General features: G+C 36.0%; 2 protein-coding genes across 2 annotated transcripts in view; one reads left to right on the top strand and one right to left on the bottom strand.

Moving 5' to 3' along the window:
- Nucleotides 1-12,543, top strand: part of LOC109827918 (DNA-directed RNA polymerase 1B, mitochondrial-like) — a 16,323-nt gene extending 3,780 nt beyond the window's left edge. Inside the window, exons 7-19 of the mRNA XM_020394939.1 lie at nt 1,232-1,345; nt 1,455-1,586; nt 1,677-2,093; nt 4,628-4,678; nt 5,968-6,038; nt 8,087-8,171; nt 8,529-8,681; nt 8,791-8,865; nt 10,592-10,681; nt 10,994-11,041; nt 11,212-11,326; nt 11,406-11,509; nt 12,192-12,543. Coding sequence (XP_020250528.1) covers nt 1,232-1,345; nt 1,455-1,586; nt 1,677-2,093; nt 4,628-4,678; nt 5,968-6,038; nt 8,087-8,171; nt 8,529-8,681; nt 8,791-8,865; nt 10,592-10,681; nt 10,994-11,041; nt 11,212-11,326; nt 11,406-11,509; nt 12,192-12,302 — 1,566 coding nt within the window. The 3' untranslated portion in view covers nt 12,303-12,543. The remainder of the gene's footprint in view (nt 1-1,231; nt 1,346-1,454; nt 1,587-1,676; nt 2,094-4,627; nt 4,679-5,967; nt 6,039-8,086; nt 8,172-8,528; nt 8,682-8,790; nt 8,866-10,591; nt 10,682-10,993; nt 11,042-11,211; nt 11,327-11,405; nt 11,510-12,191) is intronic.
- A 2,516-nt stretch (nt 12,544-15,059) lies between these two features.
- On the bottom strand, nt 15,060-19,400 carry LOC109827924 (transcription factor bHLH49-like). The gene is made up of 7 exons (XM_020394948.1): nt 18,196-19,400; nt 17,924-18,127; nt 17,777-17,842; nt 17,623-17,691; nt 17,450-17,521; nt 17,076-17,267; nt 15,060-15,562 (listed from the first exon to the last, which is right to left on the bottom strand). The coding sequence occupies exons 1-7, from the start codon at nt 18,727-18,729 to the stop codon at nt 15,446-15,448; spliced, it is 1,254 nt and encodes a 417-aa protein (XP_020250537.1). The 5' UTR covers nt 18,730-19,400; the 3' UTR covers nt 15,060-15,445.
- Nucleotides 19,401-23,851: the final 4,451 nt, after the last annotated feature.

The raw sequence follows: 23,851 nt of genomic DNA, 5'->3' as shown, positions 1-23,851 counted from the left end.
CCTCCCCTAACCCCACGAAAAAAGAGTCATATCAATTTTCACCTGATTTCTTTAAAGCTTCAGATTTGTATGTTTGTTGTTTCAATGTGTATTTTATTGTCAAACAAAGTTAACTACTTAGTAAATGCACATGTTCACGTGCCTGAGTGGTATTCTAAAGCCTGCTATTGTAAATATATGTGGAATCCTTAATTTAGTTCAGCTAGTGATATTCTAATTCTGTGGGATCTAGTCCTTCATTTTAATTTTTAAAAAAGTACATTTTACACACACACACACACACACACTCTCTCTCTCTCACTCACCCACTCACCCATGCGCACACGCACACACACACACACATGGACTTTGGGGTGACTTGCAAAAAAAGTAAAAATAAGAGAACCCTATATTTTGGGGAGCTTCACAAACCCGTGAACTTTCAAAAGTTCCACTTGAACATTGAGGCTAGTTTGTCCCGGAATTTGTCAGTGTGTACAGTATAGAGGGAGCCATGAAAAAATAAGGGTGTTGCGGAGAGTTTTTTTAATGGTTTTACTCTATCTTACCCGTGTACTACTAATACAGATTCGTACCTGTATCCGACACAGGTCGTATCTGTACCTGACATGTGTCGTACCCGTACCCATACCTAACACTCCTTTGACACTCCTTAAATATATGCATATATAAATTCAAACCAGTACTCAAGTATGCAATGCATGTTTAATTTAAAACATACACTTATTTGATATATGTCCTACACTTCACATCCATTTTTGTAACTTGTTGGATAAAGGTTGAGCTCGTTTCAGCCTTAAGAACTATGATTTAAAAAGGTAAGGGTCATTTACATATATAGCTCAGAAATATGATTATATCTCATGAATTTCATCAGTGTCCCTGTACTCTACCTTTTACAAATTCGCCATGTCCCGCACCCGCACCCGTACCCGTGCAACTTAGGTTTTTCTGAATACTGAGTAAGGGGTTTATTTTTTTTTAAATATGACAGTTTCAATTTGTGAAACTTTTCCAAAGTTCAGGGTGGTTCTGTAAAACTGGCCAAAGTTTAGGGTTTTTTTTTCTTCTGTGCAACTCACCCAAAGTTCAGGGTTTTTTTCCTGAAATTTACCCTTTAAAAGGTGACTATTTATACTAACTAGTAATTATGGTCAAATTTCTCACTTAGAGATATGCTTGCTTGCTGTCTGCAGACTTATTATTGTTGACTTCATTTCGTGTTCTGCAGGCACTAGATGCAGTAGGTAGTACCAGATGGAGGATTAACAAAAGGGTCCTGAGTATTGTTGACAGAATATGGTCCAGTGGTGGTCGTCTTGCTGACCTGGTCGATCGAGATGATGTGAGAAGTCTTGCCAAGTCTGAGTACATTTTAATGAATCCCCTATTGATATAGTTCTGGCTGGCTATTGGACTCATCTATGTTCATTTTTCATTCATTGATATTGCAGATTCCTCTCCCAGAGAAGCCTGACACCGAAGATGAATCAAAAATTAAGAAGTGGAAATGGAAATTAAGATCTGCAAAGAAGGAGAATAGTGAAAGACACTCCCAGCGGTGTGACGTGGAACTTAAACTTGCTGTAAGAAATTGTATTGTCTATATTATAGCTAGTGTTCAATTAATACTGCCATTTGACTTAAATTTGTTCTTCATGTTCATTGGTGAACAGGTAGCTAGAAAAATGAAAGATGAAGAGGGCTTCTACTATCCACACAACCTGGACTTTAGAGGTCGTGCATATCCCATGCACCCATATTTAAATCATCTTGGGTCAGATTTGTGTCGTGGCGTTTTAGAGTTTGCAGAAGGTCGTCCATTAGGAAAATCAGGTTTGCGCTGGTTGAAGATACATTTGGCAGGTCTCTATGGTGGTGGAGTTGATAAATTATCATATGATGGAAGGATAGCATTTACCGAGAATCACGTGGAGGATATATTTGACTCGGCAGATCGACCACTCGAAGGCAGACGGTGGTGGTTAGGTGCTGAAGATCCTTTCCAGTGCTTGGCAGTTTGCATCAATCTTGCTGAAGCACTGAGGAGCTCCTCACCAGAGACTACAATCTCACATGTGCCTGTGCATCAGGTGTGCTTAGATACATGAGTTATTTGTCTTCTTCACTTCTTTTTGATGGTATAACAGGCTTCTAATGTGTGTGCTTTTGTATGAGATTTCGAAGCATGTTTTGTTTCTTGCTGCTAGTTCTAAGATGATATCTTAATACAAACATTTATTTCCTTATCTTTCACATAATATCATTTTTATGCCTTGAACAGTTAACTGCCTTTGCATGATGATATAATTGCATCTGATAGCAACTTCACCATCCAGGTGGATCCGATTGCATCTTGCAACTGTTTTCATCTTGCTCCAGATGCCTGTTAACAAATAATTAACAGTTCAGCAGTTGTCATAGCCAAGGTTTTAAATATCGGTTATCGGGGATTTATCGGACGGCCAAAATCCTTATCGGATAGAGGAAATCGGGGATATATCGGGGATAAGTAGTATTTATCGGAGTGATATACAGAATGGTGTATATATATAATATAATAACTGAAAAATGTAATCTAACCATGCATAATGACATATAAACATACCAAAATGTAAATCATCATGTTTAAAATCACTAACCAATTGTAAAAAGCAAAACTTACATTTTGACCGCACAATGAAACCATTCGATTGCATAGTCTTACTTATCGGCCGATAATCCCGATAAAAAAACCTTACTTATCGGCCGATAAGTACCGATAATGCCGATAACTCCCCGATAACTTGCCAAAAACGATAACCGATTAAAAATCCAAGTTATCCTATCGGAGAGCTCCCAAATCCGATAACTCGGCCGATAATATCGGTTATCGGCCGATATTTAAAACAGTGGTCATAGCCTAATCTTCTTAGGAAGTCACACACCAGAAGAAGAAAGGAAATGGCTAAATAAAGAATTATGTGGTTATTTTTCTGATTTACACTTGTATTTATGTTAGATGAGATAAATGGACAACACAAAAGGACTTGCAGGTCCAATGTTCAATATTGTTTAGAAGGGATTCGCTTTGAACGTATTTCCATCAATGATAATTTTTATCGACACCTAATTGTTTGCGAAAATACGGTCGATAACTTGTCTTCTGACCTTTGATTTGCATGCTCTGCATTGTCTTCTATTCTGCTTTCATATGTCATCTACAAGAACATTCTGTGTATGATCGTAAACTTCTGTAATTGCTGGAATTTCCATTGTTGATCCCCAGTACTCCACCTCAACCTGACCAACTGCGATTGTGCTTACACACTAACCAAAGAAAATAAGAAAGAACAAGATGTATAAATTGAAGGAACGTGTAGATTGAAGCCAAAAAGGGGAAGAAAAGGGAAAAACTTATGCCATTTAAAGAAGGATTTTCTCCCTATGATCATCTGCTGAAGGAAAAAAGTAGCATCCTTGCCTAATGATTCCTCAGGAAGAGAGAAACATGTATGTGTAAAAGAGGAAAAGAGCTAGGAAGTGGGTGTTGGGTGTGGGGGCAGAAAGCATTAGACTGATAACCATCGAAGTTGGGTACTTGAGGAGTTGAAGTGCAGATGCATATTTTATTTACATCCTGAACTTCCATAGAAATAATTACATACATTAAGAAAATGAAGTTGGAGCATCCCACTTAAGTTGGACAAAATGGAAAAGCAAAATGGCTCTGGCTGGAGTTGATGATAACAAAGTCTGTACTTTTGACAGAGATTTAGAAAAATAAAAAACTTTGCATATTGTACATATCTTAGTCTTGCTTATGAATACATGGGTTCGTGTGCTGGCATATCACTCTCCCTTGAGTCTTCTATGTGTCTGCTAGGAGTGTGGGAACCTACCACCAAACAAGCTGCTTGACCAACTTGCACAAACTAGCAACCCGTCCTTTAAATAAGGTTGTTAATCACTCGAGATCCTTTTTACAGAAGTAAAATAGTAAATATAGCATGTAAACAGCAGTTTTTTTTATTTGGTGTATCGGTACACAAATAGCAAGTAATATTGTAAGCTTACTCTTTTCATTGTTTGCATTTTTGAATCACTGGTATCATTGTATATCCTTGTGCCACAATGCTTTGTTGAAGAGGAAACAGTTGTCCAGATCCTGAATATCTTGAATGTATGTTACCAAGGTTCTAAAATTTTCCTTTGTTGCTTGTTACTTGAAAATATCGTTTATAGTTTCCAATTCCTTTTAGGGTGTCCATTTTGACTGCGGGTTGCTTAATTTCAAAATATTGGTGTGTTTCGAAGTTTTGATGCTAGTTTGATGACCAGGCGCAATATCTCATTTGGCCTTATACTGAATAGCTGACACACACACACACACACACATACACACACACCCCAAACGCACGATATATCAGACTATATTCTCATTAGACTCTGTTTAGACCAGTTAATTAGACGTGGCATCGTTTTATTTGCTTCTAACTCTTAAGAAAGATAACAATTTCATTTAATAATTTTCGAAAAACCAGTTCTTATACGAGTTTGGTTTCATTAAAGTTGCATGTCACCTATATGTTTGTCTCCTTATGCTGCCTATGGGCAATGTTTAACATGTGAAGTTTAATTCTTTCAGGATGGTTCTTGTAATGGTCTTCAGCATTATGCAGCTCTAGGAAGAGACCAGGTAGACTGCCTTTCGCCCATATTTATGTTTATTTGCTCTTTTGCATAGTATTTCCGTGGTGTTACCATCGATCTATAAATTATTAATCAGCGAGAGTGATTATCTACAACGGAGAAGGCATAGTTCTATCGAAAATTAATGGAGGAAATTGCTACACTTATTTCCAACATGTATTATCTTTTCCCCACCTTTTCTAGGTTTTGTCTTCTTAAAGAACTGTTGCAACTTATCTGTTTGGACAAATTACTAATGCCCCCTCCAGCTATCAACTAGTTGTTCAAATGCCTCTCTAACTTGAAATGGCAGTTGAACTCCCTAAACTTTCAGTGCCAGTTGCTCTTTAATCTTTTAATGAGCTAAACTGGTTGAGAAGGGAAAAAACCAAATCGCCCCCATCTTTTTCCTCCTAAAGCCTTATTCCGAACTCAAAAACTATAAGTATGGAGATTTAACCCCTGTGGTTGAAGATGGGGTCCCAAATTTAGAACTTTGTGATGTCAAACATGAAGTATTTTGGTTCCTTTCTCTCTTTCCTTTCTGGAATAAAAGAGCAGCCAAACAATTCTGTTGGACATGGGAGGGGATGTGGTTTGGATGGGGTAGTTTGGGATGTTTATTAGTAGTTCTAATAGTTAAAAGACTTAAATTAAGTAGTGTAGCACTACATTAGTAATTTAGTTTTAGGTTAGAGCTTTTGCCATTGGAAACTACATCAAGTTTGTTGTAAAGTCAGGAGTGCAACAGAAACTTAAGGATCATCTTACAATCAGTCACACTAGAGACAATCAAACGAACGCTAAAATGTACCAAGGATGCTTGATTTATCTTGTTTGGCCAATTGATCTACCGCTCATGGGAAGCCAAAGAGATTCTACTATTATTTTGAATAATTTAGACTGAATGCAAACCTTCATGGTGAAAATTTTTAATTCCATATTTCGTTGCCTTTTTTAATTGCATTGGCATGATTGGATTAATTGTAGTTTATTAGAATGGTTGTCACTATCTAAGTGCTTCCCTAATAACTTTGCAACTTTGCAAGGGATGCCGATGATTCTTCAAATTAGCTATTACTCCATTTTTGGACAGGTGATTGCATAAAGGATATTCTGGTACTAACTTTATTTTGCATCTTCAACAAGCATAAGTTTTTCTATCTTGCAAATTTGCTATTCTATGATCTTACACAATAGTATTCTCCTTAATATGCCCTTTCAACTTCTAATGGTATTAAGTGGGTCAAAGATGATTATAGAATGACGTATTAATTTATTTTGTCTGTTGTCTAGTTAGGGGCTGTTGCAGTGAACTTAGTTACTGGAGAGAAACCTGCAGATGTTTACTCAGGAATAGCTGCCAGGTATGGTGTTCACTTTGGGGAGTAAGAAAACCCTTGTACTGGATTGTTTCTTTTTAAAATCTTCATGCCACTGCATTATTTTTTATAATTTATATTAAATAATCTGTTTGTTAGTTGTTCACGAGTCTCTGATTCTTATAAGTGCTTTAAGCTATTGCCAATGAAATCTTTCTTTGCAAGCTGCTTCCTCAGGTCCAAATGTTAAGTTGTGTCATCATCCTTGTGTTCATGACTTCAACTAGCATTGCTGAACTTAATTCTTCATTGCGTGCGAAGTTCTGCAAATAAAATAGACATAATTTGTATGCTTATTTATGCATGAAGTGTTCTCCAATCTTTCTGGCATTTGAAGTAATTGTTCACATCATGTGTGAAAGAATTATTCTTGTTGGATAAAATGATAAAAGAATACATGGAAAGATCAAAGATGAACAAAAACTTTGAGATAACTGTGAAAAACACAATTAGAATCAGATCCTTGTCATTTTATATTCAGTGGCAAATGTAATCTGTTTTGCTGTTCTAAAGTTTTATTCTGTCCCATAGTTAAGAGCTTCTCTTTTGCAATTCTTGGGTTTGAGATTTCTTTCAGTGAACCGATCCAAAAAAATTTCTTTTTTTTTTCACTTTCCAAGAGTCCATCAACCTTGCCTCATGTTCTTTTTGTTGCCTTTGTTGATTGATTGATTGATTATTCTCAATAATGAGCACCATCTACCTCAGTGCACATCAAGCTGGATTGTCTATGAGCTGTACTCTATCTTGGGCTTCATTGTTTATTGATTTTTTGTTACTTAATGCGCCTTTGGTGCCAAATGCATGGCTGAGGAATTAGTGGGAGAGGCTGGATAGAGCCTTCTCATAAAACCTACTAGGCAGTTGTAAGGTAGGAAAGCCAATGCAGTTTAAGCAGATGCAACATAGTAGAGATTTAGAGGCGTTTGGGGGGCTTATTTTTGGTCAAACTAACTTTTAAGTTAGTGTTTTCATATCTACTTGTTTGGTAAAATACCAAATAAGTTAGCTTATAAGTCCTATTTTAAAAAACTGGTATTCCCCAACATTTGGAAAACTAGCTTATAAGCTCACCTAAATAACCTAGGTTTGAGCAAATAAATCTGTATTCTACCTAAACAATTTTAATACAACTTCTATCATAAAAGCTACAAGCCACCAAAAGCTAACATAGCGTAAAAGCTTCTAAAAATATGCCCCCTCCAAGCACCCTCTTACAGTCTTACTCTGAATTTCTCTGCAAATAGCAAAGATGCTGGAAGAAGGGATGAACTCGATAAGTGATTTATTTATTTATGGAGAATGAATTTATTTGTTTATAGAGAATGAACTTATCTCCCAAGATGTGATGGAAATTAAAGCAGAACAAAAACGAACAGGCTCTCCTAGAAGATATCACTTTACTCATTGCGGAGTATACATGTAGAATTTGAGCGGGACTCTACAGACTGACGTCTTTATTTTCACTGATTGTTTTTGCCACCTTAATACAGCTTGTATCTAGCTTTTGTCATTCCTCTTTTTTGATCCATGTATGGAACGTCTGGCATCTATTCCTATTTCCAGTGTCGTGAACAAGAAGTACAGAAAAACCCATTGTTAGGATGAATTCAACTTGTAAACTTTGATATGGAGTTTTATTGTCTTGAACTACTATCTACTGTAGAAGACTGGAGTTCTCATGCAGATTCAGGTGTCTTCTTTAACATGTGGTTGGGGATCATGGGGGTACAGTATTGTCATGGGAGTACCCTAGAACCCTCTGCATTTTGACCTTATATACTCATTATCTTATTCTTGCTAAAATTCCTCAAATTGGTTGTAATTATGTCAAAGTGTACTTAATGGATGTTCTAAATGTAGTTTATTTAATAATTCAATAACATGATCTATTTTATGACTATAACTAATATAAATATTCACTTCTTTCTTTTAAAATTTTTTCTATTTCATTATGATATAAACATATCCTTATTTGTGTATGATGACAATAGCTTATGTAAATAACACTGGTGACATTATATTCTATGCAGGGTACTTGATATCATGCAACAGGATGCTGCCAAAGACCCAGCCAAGGAACCTGATGCTCTCCGCGCCAAACTGTTAGTTGATCACGTGAGATCCCTCTTTTTTCCTCTAATCTTTTTAAAATGAGGTGATAAGGAAAAAGAAACAAATCTTTCAAACTATGAATCGATATTATCACATACGCTTAAAAAATATGCCCAATACGCCCAATGTTTAATCTCATACTCATAATTCTTTTGCGAACACATATGAGACAAATACATGCATGGCTTTAACATTATCTGCTTTCCGTAAGGCAGTGTGTTAACGATATGATAAGCCCAATACGACTATATGGAATATCAGTCATCACTCTGGATATAAATGTACTATAGAACTCTTTTTCCATAGAACAGTAGAATAAATATCACCTGTCCTTTCAACTGTTGCTTGACTTGTATCTAGGTTGATAGAAAATTGGTGAAGCAAACTGTCATGACATCTGTTTACGGCGTCACTTATGTTGGTGCACGTGAGCAAATAAAAAGAAGGCTGAAGGAACGAGGTGCTATTGCAGATGAAGCTGAACTATTTAGTGCTTCTTGTTACGCGGCAAAAGTAAGTGCTTCTTGGCACTTATCTGACCTTTATAAGCTGTGTCCTATTGATTCAATTAGTTTTCAATTTGGAGGACACCAGATTTGATTAATTTATCTTTCATGAACAGACGACCTTGATTGCACTTGAACAAATGTTTCAAGCGGCACGGAATATCATGAACTGGCTAGGGGATTGTGCAAAGGTGTGTAGGAGGATTGCATCAATCACAAGAATTACTTCTGCTAATGATATTATGAAAATCTATTCTTTACATATGCCTGTCTGTTGACTAGTTGATGCCTTTGTACATGTATACTATAGTCTATTTCTAACTATCAGGAAGAAGATTTTTCACTGTTCGACGGTTTGTTTGCTCCAGGACTTGTGCATAGCTTCATATGCATTGAATTTTCCCGGTCAATTAAATGAATATAGAGCAAATATAAATCCAAAAGCGGATATTATGGTTAAAAAATTGTTCAAACTTTTTTTTTTTCGTTTCAAATTACCCTTAAAGTCATATGTATTAATGTACGTTCATGCTCCCCTGCATACTAGAAAGGTAGATCTGTCTTCTTGTCTCAGTATTGGCAGGCAGTTCAGTTTTTTCAGATCAGGAGCATTGGAATTTGGTATTAGATAGCTTAAAAATAACATAAAAATTTACTACAGATTTAAAAGGTAATAAAAACACTTAGTCGTAGAATGTTTCTACATGATGAAGTTTTGGTTAAATTTTGATTCAATATTGTATAATGAAATAGTTCATGCATCAGTTTCCGTCAAGTTTTCAAGCTTAAATTGCTGCAGTAGTTGTGAAGATGTGTTTTTATATTTTAGACCCTTAAATCTTTAATATTTTGAAATTACTCCCTCAATTTGCTATTAGGTCCACCAATTCTTATGGGGTAAATTATGCTTAAATACCCTATTGTTCACCCGATGTGCACATAAATATCCTCAGTTGTAAAACTCTTCACTAAATACCCTAAAGTTTCTAAAAGTTGCACTTTAGTACCCTCGGTTGTGCAAACATGAGAAGTTTCCTCCAAAAATTCTCTGTGACACGCACATTTAGGTTCCTCCAAAAATTCTCTGACACTCGCACACTAATTTCAGAACATCTTAACGCTTACTATTTTTTAAATGTACTGTTAAACCTATCAAATTTTATTTTAAGATAGAATTGGGGTAGGTTTAAAATGGGATTTTGATAAGTTAACAATAGATTTAACCAAAAATAAGGGTTAAATATTCTAAAAATAGGATGTCAGTGCTTGCATGAGAATTTCCTTTTAGAAACTTTAGGGTATTTAAGTGAAGCCATTTACAACTGAAGGCATTTATGTGCAACATTGGGTAAACAATAGGGTATTTAAGTGTAAATTTACCCATTTTTATAGGTTCTTTCAAAATTAGTCACTCCAATTGTGAAATTGCCATTAGGTCCCCTGTTTCTTATAACATTGGATATTTAAGTGTAAGATTAAGATATAAGACCTGTGGGGACATAATAGCAATTCCAATGATTTGAATGGCTAATTTCAAAATATTAAAGATTCAAGGGACTAATATCCCAAAAAAAAAGGTTTAAATGAATTTTAAATTATAAAATAATATTTCAATGAATAGAAATTCTACAATAAAATTGTATGCATTGTGTTTTCATTAATTTTAAAAATTCATGTTACTTTAACACGGTTCATTTATTTTTCTGATTTTATATTCAAATATTGAAAATTTCATCTTATTGGTAGTTATTTTGTACTTTATGCATAATTCATTTGTTTATCTCATAGTTAATTTGAGGACAACACCAGTCCCCCCAACCCCCCGCCCTCAAAAAAAAATGTATGGTTTGCACAAAACACCTGAAATTTATAATCAGATAGGCCCCCACTGATTTCGAGCCATGTCTGTCTTTGTAGATAATTGCTTCAGAGAATCAACCAGTTAGGTGGACAACTCCTCTCGGGCTACCTGTTGTCCAACCATACCGCAAACTTGGAAGACATCTTGTATGTACTCATTAAAGTTTGCAGTTTCTTTTTATTGTTTTTCAAAGTCTATTGTTTATCTGTCTCAATTCTGGTGGAAGCAAAAAGGTTCAGAGGGTTACTGGCTTTGCTATTATTTTAATAGTTATTGCTCCTTCCCTCCCCCTCCAAAAATTACACAGACGTACTCAAGCTTGATCATGAGCCCACTCACATTGATTCACTCATACACTAGTATGATGTTGCCCAATTCACGTGGAGATAAGAACTGGGTTTCAAGTCTTGGCTTCATACATACACACATACTAATAAATTGGTGAATTTGCTTTGCAGATTAAGACTTCTCTTCAAGTTTTGACCTTGCAACGGGAAACAGATAAGGTTGATCACTTCTCCCTTTTACCACTTCTATACTACTATTATCTTTCTAACATCCATGGTTACTTTTAGGTGGTCACTGAACTTTTGCAGTTTTAAATCTCAATTAAACTAGTCTTGAACTGAACTATAGAACTTTCAAGTTTCATTTCAACCTATCATTTTCTTTGTAGGTTCTGGTTAAGCGGCAGAGAACAGCTTTTCCACCTAATTTTGTCCACTCTCTTGATAGTTCTCATATGATGATGACTGCAGTTGCTTGCAAAAGGGCAGGATTGAATTTTGCAGGTTGCTTGAGCTTTCGTGGAAAAACATCTCCCAAATTATGATTTACTGAGGACTGAATCGTTTTATTTCTGAACTGCAGGAGTCCATGACTCATATTGGACACATGCATGTGATGTTGATCAAATGAACATTATACTTCGTGAAAAGTTTGTGGAGCTCTACGAGACACCAATTTTGGAGAATGTAAGTATATTTTCCCAGGCCAAGGGAGAAATGAACTTACGGGTTATTAGCATTTTACCCAAAAAAATAAACAAAGAAAAATAATAGAAATTTTTTGAAAAGAAATTGACATCATCGAAGCAGTGGAAAACCGTTTTCAACAGTTGCTTGTCAATCCAACTGTGATCTTTGTTGATCGCAATTATCTACATCTCTAGGAACATGATCAGAAACTGCTTCATTGGGAAGAGTAAGCCATGGAGAAGGGCAGGAAAATTTGGAAGTAATCAACTTAAGGTGTAAAATTAACACAAAGTTAAGCTAAAAAAACCTAATAAATCAAATATAAAAACAGCTGCAGTTTCGTCTTTCTCAGACAATATTGCTTTCAGCCTTGAGGTTTCATTCAAAATAGAAAAGTTTAGATGCAATTGCAGTAAATCTTGTAGGCTCATGGTTCTGCACCTCCTCTCTTTTGAATTAAGCTTGTAGACATTATATTAACAGCTTACGAGCTCTGAGATTTTGGTATGCTTCTACAATACTAAATAAATTAGCATCATGTTACCAACATTTGCATGTTTGGAGTAATTTTATGTTTCTTACAAAATGCACCTGTCAGTGACGACGCCTGATTCACTAGTAGATTTAAAATAAAATAAAAAACTTTCAGTTCTGATTGTTTGTTTGGTACATTCTGCAGTTATTGGAGAGCTTTCAGAAATCTTTTCCCACGTTAAATTTCCCGCCATTACCAGAGCGGGGAGACTTCAATCTCAAAGATGTCATTGATTCAACATATTTCTTCAACTGAGGCTTTTCCTTTCAACATCTGACTGTTCTCTTGAGCATCATCTCTGTACAAATTATACACCATTAACTTGGCATCATGCAAGCTAGAGCTCCTGAATTTGCATGAATTGGCTCTGATACCACCTTCTCAAAGAGCCAAAACTTCGGACAAGCTTAATGTGAGACTCGACATAGAGATGGTCACTGTTGGAAATAAATAAGAAGTGCCATCCAACAAAACGAGCAACAATTGTCATTAAGGATCATTCGGGCTGAGTTCAATACTGTTGCTTGTGCTAAAGTTGAGAGGCTCAAGCAAGTTGCTGTATTCGGGGCATAGTTTTGTTCAGGGAAGATAGCAGAGGTTCGAACATTCTCTTGATCATCTCCTGAGAGAAAGATTCGTGAAAAAAGAGTTTGATTTGTTGTATGATCAGTGCTATGACAGACTTTTATAATTTATTTGATCTGTTTGATTGATCACAGAGAAGCTATAGAAGTATTTTACCCGATTAGTGATCTTTTGATATTTATTAAAGTTTTTTTTTTCCCTTTTCGTTTTTGTAAATGTATGAATCAAGGCTTGTAGGAGCTCTTACATGAGCTATCTCTATATGCTTTGAAACAATTAGCAATTGAAGGTTAAAGGTTTAAGGGGAGAATCAAGAGAAATTGATTATTCTGGTGTTAATATTACGTTTGTCTTTGTTTTAATTTGAATCTGGAATTAAATTACTTGTATTTGATTTGACTTGGTATTTAAGTAGTCCTTCGAGAATTAATACCGTCAAAAGAGTGTTTCTTTTGATTAAACAACTTGATAGAATCGACTGTACACAGGTTCTTATTCAGTGAAATTATATTAAAGCTTTAATTCTTATTTTCTGATATGGTTGGTATAAATAAAAATGCGTGCTAGCAGAACTAAGATGTATTGAACGATGTAAATTTCCTTACTATTTTTAGCTTAGTCGTTAGTGTCTTAATTTTTAAGTTAGGAGCAGAATTTGTGATATGTCTTCAAGCAAACTGCGGCAATTTTAGGGTTATCTTCATCCCAGTCAATGAATTTTTTTTCAACAGTGAACAAATTCTCATCCAAAATTTTGTTTTTCTCTATTCGGCCACAGTAAGAAAAATTATTTCAACAGTGAACAAATTCTCATCCAAAATTTTGTTTTTCTCTATTCGGCCACAGTAAGAAAAATTAGCGCATCCACGATGTTGTTGATCCATCCAAAATTTTGTTTTTCTCTATTCGGCCACAGTAAGAAAAATTAGCGCATCCACGATGTTGTTGATCCATGCTTTCACTAGTTACAGGGAGTTATTTACAGGGAGTACTTTTAATCTGGATGATATTTTCAAACTATATCTCAAGTGTAACAATCAAAAGGGTAGCACAATTATATTATTACTATGCTCATCTACCGTGCACAGTAGCTTTGCAGTGAATAGATGTTTGCAAATTTGAGAAGAAAGGCTGATAAAAGAGTAACAAGACACTGTAAATGTAACTTATACATAACCAAGCACTCATCATGATGGATGTATTAAAGATCCATTCTTGACAGTCAGGCACAAATCATGACACGTCCTTGGATAGAAACTGTGGGATATTTGATGGTCATTTGGTAGTTTACTCGTGTTACTGCACCGTGGGGATTAAGAAAAATGGTTAACTGCAGACACACCTCCAAGAAAAACCATTTAGTACCACTATCCGAACTCTGATGTCTAGACAGAGTTATCCTTTTCGTTGTTATCGACAACGTATTTTCAACTCCTATTTAGCGAATTTGAGTTATGTCGGCAACACATTGAAATAACAAGCGATCTCTTTTTAACACATTGATATCATATAAATACACGTAACATATACATATAACGGAGACATTAGAGCCTTAACCGCGCGCTAATGAAAAGCTTAGGAATAACAAGTGTCTGTCTCCTGTAGTATAAGGTATGCACTCGCATTTAACATTATTAAAAATTACCCAATAGTTTTCATGTTTACCGCGTGGTTAATGCATCTAAGATTAGAATAACATGTGGATGGTGGTTAATGCATCTAACATTTGTTGTGGATAAAATTTCTCATGACTTAAGAGAGGTGCCATCGCTTGATTAACTTCAACACAAAAGGTTAAATGCACATATGGAATTTTTATTAGGTGGTAAGAGTGGGTTGATTAGTGTTAATAATCTCTATAGAAAAGCTCTAGGGGACCATTAAGCATGCCGATGTGGTCCAAGAACAGCTAAAACTGGATCTCGGTCGGATCATGATTGGTCCACATTATCCGTCGACAATGAAGCTCCTCAGGCCTACTACTTCCCATTGAAGATTGCAGACATCCGCATCAATAATTTCCTTATAAATATTGCCATGAGATTTGGACAAAAAGTTGCTTTGCTCTGCTCCGCTCTCAGAAAAGATGGGCATATCGCCCAAACGCTAAGAGGATAAATTTTATTATCAAGGGCCCTCGCCACTGTACCAAAATTATGAAGTTGTGGTGTGGGTTACAGTTTTACATTATAACATACCCCCAAACAGGCTGGAGAGCCCTTTTCATGAGTTGAAACTGGACTCACGGACGGAGCACCGTATTTATTTTACATCCGCTTTAAATTTGCAGTTCCTACCACCGCATCAAAACTTTAAAGTTGTTGCGGTGAGGGTTATAATTTTATACCCCTTACACGCATACAATATCCAATAGCTCGTTTTGCAGTGGAAGCAGAAAAGATCAGATAGAGCGAACACAAACGAATGAACGAAAAACCTCCATTACATTATTGTCAATATGAACGAGAAAAGAATAAAGAAAACCAAGTGCTCTTCCGCGGGTTAAAAGCAAAATACTACATTTTCCAGCCGTCTGATATCTCTCATAACGGTGTAGTTCATTCTTCCACAGCAAAAAAAAAAAAAGATATGCTTTTACATAAATTTACAACAAGAAAGAAATCTCCGAGACAACTCCAAAGAAACGCATTTAAAACTCTCTTATGTAATTCATATACGAACTTTATACATATCTTCGTTTCTACGTATAACCTTTGGCAGCTTCTTCTAGGAGTAACCTGAATCCAGAATGGGGAGCTTATTGCCAACCATGTAATAATCTTTAAAGCTCAACATATGAGTGGTGATCAAATTTATAGCTGGAATCCATCATGTGGCTTGCCATTGAACTCCTGGGTGCTGGGGGCAGGGTTGTTGCCAAAATTCATCTGAACCATGCTTTGGAGCTCAGCGTCCCACGGATTCGACATCTGTAGATGAACTCAAATATAGAGTCAAATGCATGCATGTGTAACATGTTTTCTGCAACTAAGGACATTTGAAAGAGAAACTCAAAAAAAGACGGAAAAAAAGGACATTTGAAAGCATTATGCCAGCCAAATACTGTTGGAAGTTGGGGCTGCTTATAATGGACTCAGGATGTAAAGTTTCAAGTTTGGGCACGTGAACAAAAGAATTTGATCTCTCCGTTTTTAAGACGCTACTTGCCTTTAATATCTGTGAGCGTTACCACAAATTTGTCTCCAAAGATAATTTAGATCCAAATTACTCTATACTGACCGCTTCCAGTTTCACAGGTCCAAATCACTCTATAACGATCGCTTTCCAATATTACGTCGTAAGTCCAAAATACAGGACAATTTCCAACACACAGTACTGACGTTTTAGGTGAGGAGAAAGATGAAGCAAAATTCGTGCAGTGCAAGATTGTGAGGGGCTGGAAAGGGTGAATAAACAGTCTCAGGGGCCACATTGCATGATTTTGAACGGCATTGAAGCATATTAACGGCTTTAACAAGAAACTTATTTATATTTATTTGGAGATGAAAGTGACCAATGAGCTATCAGAATTTTACTTCAAGAAGACTGAAGTTATAGAGAGAGCAAAAGATTTGCCTCATAGGTGTATGAATATATAAAAATGGCACTGGAACGTAAATAAAATCAGGAGAAATAGAATGAAGAGCAGTAAGCAAACAAATGGCTTTAACTGAGTCAGACAAGGTACTGAACCTCTGTGCTAATGGCATTTAAGATTTAACTGATTGCTGATCATAAGAATGTCACTAGAAATTCATCCAAAGTTCAAGTAAACAGAAGCCAAACCAACCAAGGTTTCAAACATTAAAGTATAATCAAACAGTTTGGTGCTTCACTAATTTTATGGCCAAGCATATACATTTAAGGAATATAATTCAAGGTTAATTGTGGTTAGACCACCTGTGCTATATCTCAATTGCAGATAGACCCCCTTAATGAACTTTTTATTCCTTTTTGTACACTTGGAGACAGATTTTCTTTTGACAACTAGACCTTCTGAGGGTAAAATAGTCACACAAAAAAAAATCACTCAGGAGCTCTATCTGCAACAATAGTAATACATGGGTTCTATCTGTAATTGGGCAATGGTACAGGGATCTATCCCCAATTAAGCCTATAGTTCAACTCTATACCATTTCTCAACAGATATAGATAGACCAATGCTATCTTCTCCACAAAAAGAGAGAACAATGGCGTATTTCTAGTACAAATTTCACAAGGATGACTCTTTGATGTGTATGATTGTCAACTGAGAAATTACCAACTATTTGTTTGTTAGGCCCCAGATACTAAAACAATTCCTCAATTTTCATATAAACTCACTTCAACATATCAAAGTCTAGCAAAAATAGTTACTTAAAGTCCTTGAGATTGGTATAAGAAAAGGTAGATCTTTGATTCTCTGTGTTGGCAAAGAAAGAAGCTGCAAGTATAGAGGAGAACCTGAGGTGTGGGCTCTTTGAAGGCACTCAAAGCTGAAAATTGAGCGTTTAGTGTCCTTCTGAGTGCATCTGCATGATTCATCATGCTGTGAATTCCAGCTTGAGCCGAACCCGGTTGAGATTGAAGAAATTGAGGGTGAATAAGATCAGTCGAGAAACCCATTGGAGATTGACCAGCCCGGGTCTGTGCAATCTGTTACAAAGGATGAACTCGGAAAATCATATCAATGTCTATTATAGAGTAACAAAAACAAAGAAACAAAAATCTGTTAGAAATAACCATGTTCATAATAGCTTATTTACTTAGGCTACATATATTCATAACGTTCATTTCCTAACCATTTAAACCTTTTTTGAAATAAAGATGCAACTCACATCTTTAGATAGAAGCGCTTCTATATTTAAGTTGATACTTGGATTAACAGCAGCAAGCTTCATAGACAAGAACTGTTGATGAGACAAAAAAAATTGAATTAGACTACCACTATGATGCGTACTTATTTCCTAGAAATATGAAGCTTAAAGTCATGATCAGCAAGAAGCAATACCTCGACCTGCCGTTGTAGTGATTGAACATAATTGATGATTTCATCCAGCATAACCGCCTTTCCTGTAACCTGCCATTAAAAAAAATGAAATTGTTTGAAGCATAAATCACAAAGTACATCAAATTTATTTGAAATTTTTTACAGATCAGCCTACTTTACTACAGCCAGGCACAAGGTCTTGTAGATACTTCATTCGTTCACTAATCCTTTCCCTCCTAACCTGCAAGAACAAATAAACCACTTAAAATCAAATTATCCTCCAAAAATTTCGCAAGTTTTCATCTACTGCTTCTGTACATACTCTCTCTGCAAGACTATGGCTATTTGTTGCCTGCCCTCGACGTGCTCTCACATGGATATAATCTTGCTTAGCTCCATCAGTGCTATCCTTTGCATCCTTTCCCTTGGATTTCCCTGTAGCTGGAGTTGAGCTGCTGCATTCAACATTCTGCTTATTTTCCACATTTTCCTTTGGGTTTTCTTGTGCTTGGTCTAATTCCATATCCTGCCATATGAAGATAAATTAGAAAGTAGAACAAAGCATGAAACTTGAGAAAACCAACTAAATTCTACCTGACTATTTTTCTTCCTTTTCTTAACATTGAGCCCTTTCGAAGAAGAATCCTCGGATACATTAGCCGAGGTCTCTTCTCGTCCACTTCCATTATCTCTTTGATTATTCACCGGACTCTCACATCTAGATCCATGATCAATTGAAGTCTGCGGATTCACTAAGGCACTGAAATTACCGGCACTGAAGCTCGAGAACTTGGCAGCACGCTCGATGAAAGAGGAATCGGAGGGGAAATCCGATAGACTAGGATGAAGAACTCCCGGATTTGCTGGTAAAAACATACCCATATCAAGCCTTTGAGATAAAGGAATGGGTTTTCCGATGGGCACACTATTGTTGGGATTATTCCAAGGATTAGGATAAAAGGATTCAGCCATTGAAACTTGAGGGCATGAAGAAGATGGAGCCATTTGAATCCCTTGATACATGGGAAGAGAAGAATTGGGTAATGGCATATTCATTGATGAGTTACCATATTGCCAATTTGCAGAGTCACTAGGAGAATTTTGGTGGTTCAAATGATCCCTGCTCATCTTTCTATACAGCTCAAGTGTAAACCTCAACACTCACAAGTGAAATCTAACAAGATTTCCTCAAATGGGTCACTTTGATTCTGGCAACCAAGGACTGGCCTCAATAATTGAACAAAAATATTAGGTTGCACAACAAGTAGGAGATATAGCAACTTATAGTGTAAGATCAAATAGATTCTTGAAAACAAAATCTATCTGTAAAAACAAATAACCGCGAGTACCTAATTAGAACAGACTGAAATAAAAGTAAAAAAAAAAAGAGGGACTCAAACCACTCCCAAAACCTCCTCCCCCAATTGACCAAATCTCACAAGAGAATCCTCAAAAGGACACAAAACCACAACTTCAGTCGATATAACAATCCATCAATTTCCCATATATCAGCAACTTTCACAGATCAAATTGAAGAACTCAAAATGAAGAGACAAGGCAACGAGAGAATCAAAAGGGGGATTGAAAATGGGAGATACCCGGATGTGATTCTTCCCTCTTTTGATCAATGGAGAATTTTTTTTTTTTGCTCTTCTTTTTTCCTGATCGAAACGAAGGAAAAATACCAACTTTATCCAATCTGGGCTGTTCCCAAACTGTTCAATTTATTACATGAAGAGAGAAGAGAGAGAGAGGGAGAGAGAGGTGATTGAATGATTAGCACCGCTCTAAAAACTGTGCAAAGTAAAACTAAACACACTCTAATAAACTACTCATTTTTTATGGAAAAAATTTGATTTTTTTATTGAATATTTTTAATGGGTTGTAACTTGGATTAAGCTTTGGATTTTTATTTAAATCTCTGACATTGCCAACCCTCTCCATCAATTATAATATTCTATCTACTTTACTAGTCTAATAATAAGTTAGTAAAAATTGCTGCGAGTTATAATAACTCGCGGAGAAGGATAACAGGGAGAGAGAACTCAGAAGGGGTAGACTAGGTGAAAGAAAGCTTAGGATGCTTCGCGAGTAACTGTACCGCGGATCGTTTTTGGTACAGATTCGGAAAATCTAAGGTGGGTTTTCTCGGGAGATTGCATTGGGTCCGAGCTGTAAGACACGATATGACAGTGGGATTTTAACTTGTACCACTTAAAATTTTAGAGTAATTAATGATATATACAGGGCCAGCTCCGAGCTTTGAGTTGTCTTATCCCAATCCAATTTTGGTTGTCACTTATATTAAAAAATTGGTACGAACAATAACGATAAAAATGAATACATATAATACAATTTAGCGTTCTATATTGAGCTCAAACCGATAATATTCTCATGCAAAATCAATATTCATATAAGAAGATATTACATTTGTGCTATAATTTAATTCAAATAAAAATACTTCTCCTTGAATTTTTTAAAGCGAATTCTTTAATTAAGTAATCACACTCAAGTTTCTCCAAGTATTCATTTTCAATTGATATCATTGCGAATCCATTCAATCGTTCCTGTGACATGGCAGTGCGAAGATAATTTTTTATCAATTTTAACTTGGAAAAACTTTTCTCCGTCGAGGCACCATTACTGTGATAGTTTACAAAATTCGATAAGCAACTCATTCTAAAACATCATAACCCCTAATTCAATTATTCAACAACTAAGATTCAGCCAAGATTCAAAATCAGAAATCTTAATTTCATTGCAAAACATCAAAATCCCAAATTTCTGTCCAAAAAACCCTAAAATTATTTAGTTAAAATTTTTTACCTAATTGGGTTGGAGGAGTCAACGAGGTGAAGCCTGAAGGATGGGTTCGATGGGAGCAGAGTAAGGTCAGACCGTCGGAGGCTCGGGAAGGAGAAGAGGAGCGGTTTTCTCTCTTTCTTTTTTTTTATTTTTTTTTTGTGAGCGGAACAGAGACGGGAAGGAGGAGAGGAAATGTTGACGGAAATAAAGGAATTGGGTAGGGTTTTGGGTATTCATTAGAGTTCTTTTACAAATAGAACCCCTAACAATTTTTGCATAAAGGTCCTCTTACAAAGTCCACTTTAAAAATCAAAGATAATTACAGTTTGAGGGGTGAAAGAGCTGGAGGGATGGGTTGCCCCAGTCGCGGGGCTTGGTGGGCTTACCCCAGGGCCGGATAACTATATAAGAGTGCAAGCAAGACAAATGCAATCAAAATAAGATTAGCATAAAAAGATAACTTGGATCTTTAACTCAAGGCGATTAGACCTTAAATCAAAGAGCACCAAGCTCTGATACCAATTGTTAGACCCTAGAGGGGGGGTGATTAGGGTCTTATGCTAATCTAATCCGATTAAATGCCAATTAAAATTAATTAATAAGTTATCCTAGCAAGTATGAAATACAACAATATTTGTAAGCTAGGATAAGCAATGTAAACAATAAGATATATCCTATATGATGAAATATATATGCAAGGATATATAAACTAATACAAGGGGTAAACAATCTAAACAAGATAGTGGATGATATAGATAATGAGCTAATTACAATGGCGATATAAGATATGAACATAAATATGAATGAACGCCAAAGCACACTCAAACAAGCAATATGATCACGGAGTTCGGACCTTCCGTCCTACGTCTCCGCTCCCCACTCCCGGGGAGAAATCCACTATCACAACCGGGTTTTCTACGCTCACCCGAATAACGTTTACAACCACACTATGTCGGTTTTCAACGCTCACCGAACAACGTTCACTCCTCACACTCGGTTTTCTAGTTCACCGAAAACTTCACAACACACTCGGTTTTCTAGCTCACCGAAAACCTTACAACACTCACAATGTAACAAATATAAATTTGTTCTCTACAATAGATGAGAACACAATTAAGCACAACTCAATGTTACAATCTCTCACAACCCTAATATACTATGTATGCAAATACAATAAGCTCAAGTGGGTGTGTGTAACAATGAGATAAAATCAAATCAACTAAACTCAATATAAAACTAGCTTTAATAGAAATGATAATTGACAAATAACAAATGAAAGCTAGAGTAGAGTTTAGAAAACTTCTCAATGGAAGACAAGATGGAGAGATGGAGATTGGAGCCCAAACAAGAAGATGATCTCCTCCACTTGTGAAAACTTCTTCACAAACAAAACAAACCCTTAAACACACTTAAACCCTTGTTTAAAACTTGTTTAAAAACTTCTTAATAAAAACTCTCTTGAAAAAAAATCCATTTGAAAAGACATCAGCAATGGGGTATATATACCCACTAGAAATCTCAGCAAAAACCCCAAAACAGAAAGACCAAAAAGCCCCAGAAAAGTCAGCTCAGAAATAGCCGTTAGAACCAACGGCTCTATTGTCGGTCGACCGAAAATTCCGTCGGTCGACCGATGAGAGCAAAAACACGAAGAAAACTTTCTGGACTAACGTCGGTCGACCGGAAATTCTGTCGGTCGACCGATTTGAGCTCTCGGTCGACCGGACCGGTCGACCGACGACTCTCTGGAAAAATACTGACGAATGGTCAATTGACCGGTCGACCGTACCGGTCGACCGAAAACTGACATTCTAGAAAAATCGGTTTTAGAGCTGATTTTAAAACCCTGTTTAAAAATATCAAATAAATTCCAAAAAATGTAAAACTTTGGAAAATGATTGTAGACATGATATTAAACATGCTACAATGACTGGTTATCAAAAAGGACTTCCCAAATGAAAAATATCATCATTTTACAAACTAGTCCAAAACATGAAAATATGAGATACTTGAATTTTGATGTTTTGACATAAACCAACTTTTGAAACTTTGTGAAATGTTTTTATAGACTTAGTAAAACATGTATAAACTGATATTGAAGTCTACAAACTAAGAATACAATATTTTCACAAAATTACATATTCTATGCAATGTTTTCAAAAACACAATAGAAAATATGAAATATATAATTTCATATATATAACCATAAAAACTCAAAACATATGTATGTATATATATAACTATATATATGCATAGAAACCAAAACTTATGTATATATATAACTATATATATATACGAAGAAACCAATAAAATGTGTGTGTATATTATATTGAGCTTAGAGTATCTAACACACATAATATAAAATCTAAACTAGATTACCCAAGCTTGATGAAGGTCTTCAATGAGCATGACTTGGAAAGCTTGTTGGATCGCTTCCAAGTCCCCTTGATGTGCTTCTATAAATTTCCAAACTTTGTAAGCACTATCAAAATGAACAAACTTGTTAGACATAGATGAATTAAAAGCATTTAGCAAATATTCTAACAAAATGTTGTTCATAGTAAACATGCGATGATCATTTTTATTCCACTTGGATTTCTCCAAAGTGGGCACAATATAAGCATCATCTATAATTTCCCATAAATCAAAGTGTTTAGATTGAACAAAAAGTTTAAATCTAACACACCATTGGGCATAGGGGAAATTATCTAATCTAGGAGCAATATTAATGGCATAACCTAAACCATGCATATCCATAATATAAAAGGCAAGCAAGATACAAATAAAGCTCAAAATTAGATTGGCACAATAAGCTAACTTGGATCTTTAACTCAAGGCGATTAGACCTTAAATCAAAGAGCACCAAGCTCTGATACCAATTGTTAGACCCTAGAGGGGGGGTGATTAGGGTCTTATGCTAATCTAATCCGATTTTATGCCAATTAAAACTTAATTAATAAGTTATCCTAGCAAGTATGAAATACAACAATGTATATGAGCTAGGATAAGCAATATGAACAACAAGATATATCCTAACAAAGAGATATAGGCAATGTATGTGCAAGGATATATAAACTCAAGGGTAAACAATCTAAACTAGATAGTGGGCAATATAATCAACAAGCAATATACAAAGGCGATATAAGATATGAACATAAAAGTAAGTGCGCCAATGCAATCACAAACAAACAATATGATTACGGAGTTCGGTCCCCACGACCTACGTCTCCGCTCCTCACCTCGAGGAGATCTCCACTATCACAACCGGGTTTTCTACGTTCACCCGAACAACGTTTACACCTCACAATACAATCACTATGCAATCACACCTCACACACTAAGTGTTGGTCCTAGCCCGTGTCCTCCTCCTCAAGTGCTCGGTTACAACCTCTCCCTAGGCACGTCAACCGACGCCACTCCTCTTGGATTCGACCCCGTCTCTCAT

This window comes from Asparagus officinalis, unplaced genomic scaffold (assembly GCF_001876935.1).
Source record: "Asparagus officinalis unplaced genomic scaffold, Aspof.V1 AsparagusV1_Un553, whole genome shotgun sequence".
In the NCBI taxonomy this organism is placed as follows: Eukaryota; Viridiplantae; Streptophyta; class Magnoliopsida; order Asparagales; family Asparagaceae; genus Asparagus; species Asparagus officinalis.
The sequence above is the reverse complement of the archived record's forward strand: the minus strand, read 5'-3'. Positions and strand labels throughout refer to the sequence as shown.

What these genes read in the sequence shown, in the direction of transcription:
- LOC109827924 (XM_020394948.1), bottom strand. Translation starts at nt 18,729, where the DNA reads ATGAGCAGGGATCATTTGAACCACCAAAATTCTCCTAGTGACTCTGCA. An exon ending in TTGTGCCTGGCTGTAGTAAA is followed by an intron (nt 17,692 to 17,776) that starts GTAGGCTGATCT and finishes TTTTAATGGCAG; the next exon opens with GTTACAGGAAAGGCGGTTAT. An exon ending in TCAAAGAGCCCACACCTCAG is followed by an intron (nt 15,563 to 17,075) that starts GTTCTCCTCTAT and finishes GTTCATCTACAG; the next exon opens with ATGTCGAATCCGTGGGACGC.